The 8884-nt window shown below is 35.7% G+C and overlaps 1 protein-coding gene across 1 annotated transcript; it reads right to left on the reverse strand.

The window, feature by feature from the left end:
- Positions 1–971: 971 nt before the first annotated feature.
- LOC130649487 (THO complex subunit 4-like) lies at positions 972–8788 on the reverse strand. The gene is made up of 6 exons (XM_057455769.1): positions 8485–8788; positions 4101–4250; positions 2315–2462; positions 2167–2236; positions 1607–1805; positions 972–1229 (listed from the first exon to the last, which is right to left on the reverse strand). Exons 1-6 carry the CDS (start codon positions 8692–8694, stop codon positions 1221–1223), a joined length of 786 nt encoding a protein of 261 aa, XP_057311752.1. The 5' UTR covers positions 8695–8788; the 3' UTR covers positions 972–1220.
- Positions 8789–8884: the final 96 nt, after the last annotated feature.

Consider the following 8884-nt stretch of genomic DNA (forward strand, 5'->3'; position numbering starts at 1 on the left):
CGGTGACATAGCCAACGGCGCTATCTCATTAAACGGGTCGACGCTTGGTAGATTCAACTTTCCTTTCTTTATCGCATCATAAATTCCAGCAATTTTCCAATTTCGCGGTCAACAAATTTCGAAAAATTTCGCGGGAATTTAATTTCGCGGTCGGTGAATTTTTAAAATTTTCGCGGGAAGAAAATTTCGCGGTTTTTTCCAAAAACCGCGAAAACCGCGAAATTTTCTTCCCGCGAAAATTTCTTCCCTTAAGGTATATTTAAAATACAGCTAAGGGGTGGCTCAACATCGTTCGTATTTCTTTTAGTTTGCTCACTTTCTTACAGTCAGTTGAGTTATGATTTTATCCTCATATATTGTTATAATTATCCTACAGTATTTGCACTTTTTCGAGTTCCTAGTGTATAGATACAGGGTTCCTTTCCGTTGACTCTGTAATTGATTCTACTAGCTGACCAATGTTCCGTTCCTGTCACTCGTCATATGTGCTTATCAACTCAGCATGGATTGCCAGTAATTTGATCAGTGTCAGTCGAACGTAAACATTTATTTCTTTTAGCCTCCATTATCGTGTCCAAAGCTTCACATTCGCAGTTAACTTTTCATGAAATTCGAGGATCTTATTTATATTGATTTGGTAAACCGTAGATACTGATATATTCACTTGTAAATGAGCGGTTGAGAAAAAGCCCAACGCATTATCATCTTTTTTGTTTCTGTGGTACCATATGTAGAGATTCTGTTTAAAAATTGTGGTATGTGTATACTAAAACAGTGAAGGCTTTCACTTCTAGAATAGTAGCTAGTTTCCAGTCCCCCTCTCCCCCATTTCAATGTTCATTGTCAGTTTGAAAAATGTGGCTGGCCACTCAACCCACTAAAATCCGCTTCCGTTTTCATACTATTTATTGTAGGCCAATCCCTCTTTTTTACAAGTAAAAACAACCATTTTCTCCTTAAATGATAAAAGATTAAATAAAAGCTCGTATTTTCTTGAACACAGTATAAAAAATACAATTCGTTTTCGTAAAAGCTCAATAAAATGCTGACGTCGCAAACAAAATAAAATTTAACATTCAGTTAAAAATAAAAGATGTGCCACAAACAAGTTCATTATATTCTTCACCATCGCGGCTTTCATACATTAACAATTTGATGTTACACAGATTTAACAGCCAAGCTGTGTGCATATTTACAATCTTCTCTTTGACTTAGCAGGTTTAATCGTTCTACAAAAAAAAGAGAAAATTAAAATCAATGGAAGTTGATAGTATCAGAGATCCTCGAAGTCACCTATATAAAGTGAAAACAAAATAAGAACAATCTCCGGACTATTTAAGTCAATAAGGAGAATGCATGCGATAGTAAGGAGTAAACAAGTGTTTTTTGTGGAGAGAAAAGCACATGCGAATTTATAAAAATGTTTATTATGAATAGCTTTATTGAGGGGAAATAAGGCTACTTGTTCATAGTGTTGTGTGCAGTCCCAACGACTGTACTCGCCAAAGATCTGTATTGATATAATTTCTATATGGGAGGCATCCCACTGCTGACAGTAGAATGCTTTACGCTGAAAACTACAGATTAAAGTTAAACATGAACCTACATGTTCAATGTAACTGTCTAATTCCTTATCAAGATCTTCTTTGGAAGGAGGTTGACGTCGATCACGACCTCGTCCGCGACCTCTTCCTCCCCTTCCACGTTGTCCACCACGACTACTTCGCCCTCTTGAACTTTGGAAATTACCACCCGATCTTAAACCACCAGAACGGTTGCTGCTGAAACCACGTGATGATCCTCTCCTACAAAATTTAACTGAATATCTCATTTTTTAAGGACAACATTATACATTTAAAAAGCCACAACTAAAGAAATTGCAGGATCGAACAATATAAAAAGTATGCAATTCTACAGTCCTTAAATAAAAATCTTACCATTTAAATCTGAAAAAAAATTAACATCAAAACATGAACTCCGCCAGAATTCCAGGATATCATTCCAGGGCAATATGCAACCGAAATTGTGTTGTCCAAGAGAAGAAATCCAGGGAATACACGTAGTTGATACTATTGTTTTAATGATACAAATGTACCATTGCATCGTTTAGTTTTATTTACCTTTGTGTAAAGAAACTAAATGACTGTGTGTGCCAGTCAAATTTACCTTCCAGAACTCATTGTGGAGTTCAGTGATGTCACTGCAGCAGTGACCATCTCAATTTTCATAGCCCTTCCTAAAAAAATTTAAGTCACCTACATTGTCAAGAACTTTTGTATCTATATTGCATCAAACAAGTAGTTTAAATGCTTACCATCTAAAGGCACTCCATTGTATGTATTGAAGGCCTTTAGGGCATCAGGTTTACGTTCAAAAACAACATCTGCTGTACCGTGGGATCTTCCAGATTCATCATAATTGATTGTTGCCTTTTTCAACTTACCAAATTCGCTGAATAGTTCCTGGAAAAAAGCCCATACATTTAGTTTGATCTACATTTTCAGATGGAGGTCTGTTCTGCAAAATACTAGCTTGTGTGACATAAGTCCGCGGGAATGTAAACAGACGCATTCTGAATGATTTAAGAAAGGAAATGTCAAACTGTGATTGTCTAGAACTTTTTTTCAGGAGTCAATCCTCACAAGTCCTGTTGTTTTTTTTATTTGTGACATCGCATGCCGCACACCATACTACGTCACAAATGAACAAAATCTGTCCGAATTTGGGTGACCAAATTTAGACATCAAACATTAAAATAAACAAGAAGCCCTGGGGGCTCTAAGAATTTCCGCGCGCTACCAAAATATTTGATGAAAACCTGCTAATTCGTTGTGTTATTGTGCCAAACATTCGAAGGGGCTTGGTGCATGAACCTTTGAAGATAAAGCCCATCAGTGACATTATATCTTACAACAAACGCAAACAAAACGAAACGTGTCATAATAAACTCACATTTTAAAAGAAATTGCTAACAAAAAATACAGCCTATCATTCATGGTTGAAAGTCTTGCGATTGAGACGTTTATGGTCTTAAACGGCATTAGTTGACAAAAAATCAAAATTTTGATGTAACCATCATTTTCAGCATACTTTTTTTATTAACTGTGTCAATTTTTGTCGAAAATAAAGCAGTTTTAATCTTTGGATAAATTTTGGCCTGAAATGACATTTAGGTGACAAAAAATCAAACTTTTGTACCATCATCATTTTCAGCATACTTTATTTGTTAACCGTGCCAGATTTAGCCGAAAATGAAGTGGTTTTAATTTTTGGACCAATTTTGATCTAAAATGGCATTTAGGTGACAAAATCAAAATTTTGATGTCACCATTATGTTCAGCATACTTTTTTTGTTAACTTTGCCAATTTTTGTTGGAAATGAAGTAGTTTTAATTTTTGGACCAATTTTGGCCTAAAATGGCATTTAGGTGACAAAAATCAAAATTTTGATGTCACCATTATGTCAGCATACTTTTTTTGTTAACTTTGCAAATTTTTGTTGAAAATAAAGTATTTTTAATTTTTGGACCAATTTTGGCCTAAAATGACATTTAAGGTGGCAAAAAACCGAAATTTTGATGTCACCATCATGTTCACCATACTTTTTTTGTTAATTGTGCCAAAATTTGTCAAAAATAAAGTAGTTTTAATTTTTGGACCAATTTTGGCCTAAAATGACATTTAGGTAACAAGAAATCAAAATTTTGATGTCACCATCATGTTCAGCATACTTTATTTGTTAACTGAGCCAAATTTTGTCGAAAACAAATACCAATTTTGGCCTGAAGCGTCAATACTAGACTTCCCAGTAGTTAAGGAGCTTGGGTACGAAGTTTACATCTGTGACGGACCAACGTGAAATCCCAGGGTCGATTTTTTCTCAAAAAATGCTCCGAAAGAAAAAAACGACGGTTTTAAAGAATTTCCTACGCCTTCGGGCGCGGAAATTCAATAACAAATTTTTTTATGCCATGAGAATGTTTTTATTACAAAAAACATGTTACTTTTTTCATTTATACTCCTTTGATCATATAAAGATAACATTTATCGATGTGAAAATACTTGAGAAATGGGGTAAACAAAAGTTCAGTGTAATTTACCTTTATATCAGATTCTGTTACACCAAAATCGAGATTTGAAATTTGTAGATGAGCTCCAGTTGTAAGTCCTTCAGATCGTCTACCACCACTAGCGCGGCTGCCTGCACCATCATACATGTCATGTTCCCACTTGTCAGGAACATTTCTGGGCTGTAAGAAGAATGTATGTTGAATACTGCTTATACTGTTGATTAGGTGATTCTCAAATTAGGAGTAGATGAACACAAATTTAGCATTCAGTGCCTATTTAGGACAAACCAACTTTTTTAAAACCCAGCATAACTTTCGAAACAGCACAAGAATAATTCTTGCAGTTTAACTTTAAAAACAGCACTAAAATATTTCTCGCTGTATAATTTTTGAAAACAAATTATTGAGCATGCAAGTATTATCTTTTCACCTAGACAACTAGTTATATATTTTAATAACTCAAAACAAGAGAACAAATTTATATAAACATTTTCCTTTGTACTAAAAAAGCAAACTGCATGCATGATGGGAAAGTACAAAGAATAATAGAAACAAGGCTATGCTGATAACAACTAGAAAAGCGACAATGCTTTCTTGAGATTATATAGGTGAGTAAATAGTTTAATAAATATTTTTCCTGCTGAAACTTCCACTTTCTACTTTTTTGTAAATACATCAAAATATGCTATTACTTTAGCCAATGAAATAAATGCGGTAGCTTACCACGGCTGTTTACCATTTTTAATGAATGAATTAGATTCAGGGGGTTGATACTACAACTTAATCATTTTAGGGGTGTCGGAACTTGCGCATGACAAAGATTTCGCGGTAAGTTCAGCCAGCTATACCTTTTTGTGATTTTCAAATCAAGAGCAACAGTGGTCATTTTTTATATATATTGTTATCTCTGTTAACACGTTCGCTGCTGCGGCCGTATTTACCAGGCGTTCATTATTTGCCGAGGCAAAAAAGCTGTGGCGTCAATTCACTGCCGGTGCTATTTTTAGCGTATCCATGCTATTTGCCAAAGCTATATCTCAAAACTACCTATTTTGTTACTAAGGTTATCATACATATTCTTTGAGCATATTTCAAACTGAAGGTCATGGTTTAAAAAAACCCACTACGAGTATACTCGTAGTTCTGCATTGCAGAAAGAATTTTTTTCTTCAGTGCCGAACTACGAGTATACTCGTAGTAACTGATTTCAAAGAAGCTGATATATTGCAGCATTTTCGAACAATTTTAAAGGAAACTCTTGCATTGCAGTCTATTCTTTGATAATTTAAAGCTGTCGGAACAAAAATACCTTCATTTTTATTTGGCTTGCACTTGGTAGAATGAGTAAAAAAGGTGAGGATTTTACGTTCTTTTATAGCTTTTTTTACTAAGCATGTGAGTGCATTTCTTGGTTTATCGTTTCCTACTGTTATCAATTACCCTGGTGCTATTTTTGTTGATTATTTCCCAAGCTTGGCCTTTTTGATTAACGTTAATTTAAGTTCACATAATTTTTTTCTATCATCATAGCACATCAACGATATACTTCCGCTGAAGTAGCACAAATGATCTTAGAAGATCGAGTTGATAGTGAAGATGAGGTTCCTGAATTAGGAGATTCAGATTCTCTATATACTGATTCTTCTACTTCGTCTTCAAGCGAATCAGAGATAGAATCAGATTCCGAACAAGAACAAATTCCTGTGGTACCCAATAGTCCTGAAAGACCCCGAAAACGAGTTAGAACCAGAGGGGGGCTTGCCTTCAGAGGTGCACTTGCTCCCAGACCAACTAACGATCATGCCCAACCAATTGCTTGTCCAGAAAGTATACCTGCAAATGATCAAGCTGAAAACTCTGATACGAAAGAAAATCCATGGAAAGACGAACCAAACATTGTTAAAGTATTTGATTTTAATGAAGAGCCTGGTTTGAAAATAGACATGGAAAACAAAGAGCCTGTGGATTTCTTTAATCTTTTCGGCACAGAAGAGTTGATTAATGTGATGGTAGTTGAAACTAATCGTTATGCAGAGCAGGAAATCGAGAAACAGCGTCCACTCAAAAGGAGCTCTCAATTGAAAGATTGGAAACCAATAAATGCAGAGGAGATGAGACTATTCCTTGGGACTCTCCTTCATATGGGAAGTGTCAAATTGCCATCCTTTGAGCATTACTGGTCCAAAAATAAACGTTACAAGTTCCCAGTGTTTTCTAAGGTAATGTCTCGAAATAAGTTTCAGTTAATGTTAAGGTTTTGGCACTTTGTTGATAATGAAACAACAGTTGGTGGACGCTTGAATAAAATTCAACTACTGATTGATCAATTGAACGGCACAATGCCTAATATTTACACACCCGACAAGAATTTTTCGATTGACGAATCAATGATGCTTTGGAGAGGACGCCTCATATTCAGGCAACATATAAAAAACAAACGACACAAATACGGCGTTAAATCTTATGAGCTTTGCGAGTCTGATGGCATTGTTTTGAATGTTAAAATTTACTCTGGTGAAGCGACACCCGACCCTCACTCGTTAGGTCAAACAGGGGCCATTGTTTTGGAATTGATGGGAAGCTTTCTCGGAAAGGGTTATCATCTTTTCGCTGATAATTTCTACAATTCTTTTGAGTTAGCCAAACACCTGCTCGGTGAAAGCACCAACATATGTGGGACATTGCGAAGCAATTGAAAGTCGAACCCAAAAGAAGTTATTAAAGCAAAGTTGAAAAAGGGAGAGAGCATTAGTAGGAGCAGAGAAGGTGTCACCGTTGCGAAGTGGAAAGACAAACGAGACGTGTTGGTGATTAGCAATATGCATGCTGTGGAAACGCTCGAAGTATCAAACCGGAGAGGCGAGAAAAAGTTGAAACCCAACATCATCCGTGACTACAATCAAAACATGTCAGGTATCGATCGGGCTGACCAGATGGTATCATATTACGACTGCCTCAGGAAAACAACTCAGTGGTATAAGAAGGTTGCATTGCACATGATTGATATTTTTGTTTTCAACGCATTTTGTCTCAATTTAACATATGGAACAAAGAAATTAATCTCGATGTTAAAGTTCAGGGAAATGATCATTACCGATCTAATTGGAGAAGGTTAAATAATAACCCACCAGTACAAAACAACAACACCGACAATTTCCATTACTTAGTCGCCATACCACCAAACGAAAAGAAGAAATTGTCAACAAAACCATGCAGAGTGTGTTCCAAAATAAAACGAAAGGAAACACGATATCAATGTGTTGGATGTGAAAACCGGCCACCATTATGTGTAGGAGAATGTTTTAAAACATATCATGTAAAATAATTAGTTTATATGTCATTTTAGTGGAAAGATATGGATATTCATTCGTCTAGATTATAGTTATATTTTCCTGCAAAGTCCAAAATCATTCACCAAAAAGAAGGAAACCCCGGGTTTTTAAAGTAAACACATGGCCAACATTTAAAAACAAACCTTTCCTTTACTTAGAAAAATAAGATTAACCTGACTAGAATAAGTCAATCAGTTTCAATATTAATTTGAAATCATATGCTAAAAGTACGAGTATACTCGTAGTTGGCAAATAAATGACGCCCGCTTACTACAAGTATACTCGTAGTTGGCAAATAAGTGACGCCTGCTTATTACGAGTATACTCATAGTTGGCAAATAAGTGACGCCCACGTACTACGAGTATACTCGTAGTTGGAAGTCAACGTGTTAATTGATTATAATTATGGTCATGTTATACTTTTTTTTGAGGACTCAAGAATCAAGAATCTTTTCTAATGAATATTTTAATTTTAAATTAGTCATCAATTGGCTGGGGCACTTGGAAAGAATGGAGGGGATAATTGGGTAAGAAAGTGTAGAGACTTGATAGTTCCTGGGGCAAAGCCCAGAGGCAGACCAAGAAAGACTTGGCAGGTTATAAGACAGACTTGATACAGAGGAAGTTAAGTTTAGATCTAACACAGTCTAGATCAGATTGAAAGAGGGTCATTAATATACTCCGTCCAACCTATGCTGGCATAGAAAACGGACATTAAGCCGAGATTGATGATGATCAGAAAGCAAAAAAAGGCGTTTTTCAAATTTCACGGAGTTGAAGGTCCATCACGGCTTCATCGGATGATAGTACATGTTGGATCCGGCTTATTTGTCCACTAATAAATGGTTTTTTTTCTTATCATACACCCAAACGGTTCTTGACAGATAGTGCTACAATAATAAAAGTTTGAAATAACCGATATGTTGATGATAAGGATATAAGGATGTTAAATGTGTTTTTTTCACGGAGTTGGTGGATTATACGCTAGCTATATTAGCTTTAAAATTAGCATGTTCTTAAACACATTTAAAATTTTTCTTTTTAGCCTTTTTAAGATAAAATAAACCTCATAAACTACTTACACGAGTGTATGGTGCACTTCGGTTTCCTCCACGATTGCTATCACGTCGAATTGGGCCTCCGGCACCACGACCACCACGGCGGTTATTTGAAAAACCTCTACTCCTTCCACTTCCACGACCTCTTCCACCACCACGTCCTCCTCTACCTCTACCCCTTTTATTACTTGAAATAATGTCGTCTAAAGACATATCAACTTTATCTGCTACCATAATGAAATCTAAATTATTGTATCAATAAAATGAAAAAAAAGTCGGTTTAATTTGCTTCGTCCGTCGGGCGCCAAACGTGGAAGAGAATGGCTACGTCAATAAAAATTTTTTTGAATGGAAAGAAACTAGGCTGGACGTGATGCACCTAAAGAATTGATTTTTCGTTCATCTTATTTCTATTTTAAAAAGT

Source organism: Hydractinia symbiolongicarpus, chromosome 7 (assembly GCF_029227915.1).
Source record: "Hydractinia symbiolongicarpus strain clone_291-10 chromosome 7, HSymV2.1, whole genome shotgun sequence".
NCBI classification, from domain to species: Eukaryota; Metazoa; Cnidaria; class Hydrozoa; order Anthoathecata; family Hydractiniidae; genus Hydractinia; species Hydractinia symbiolongicarpus.

What these genes read in the sequence shown, in the direction of transcription:
- LOC130649487 (XM_057455769.1), bottom strand. Translation starts at nt 8,694, where the DNA reads ATGGTAGCAGATAAAGTTGATATGTCTTTAGACGACATTATTTCAAGT. An exon ending in CAATGGAGTGCCTTTAGATG is followed by an intron (nt 2,237 to 2,314) that starts GTAAGCATTTAA and finishes AAATTTTTTTAG; the next exon opens with GAAGGGCTATGAAAATTGAG. An exon ending in TCCACAATGAGTTCTGGAAG is followed by an intron (nt 1,806 to 2,166) that starts GTAAATTTGACT and finishes TAAATTTTGTAG; the next exon opens with GAGAGGATCATCACGTGGTT.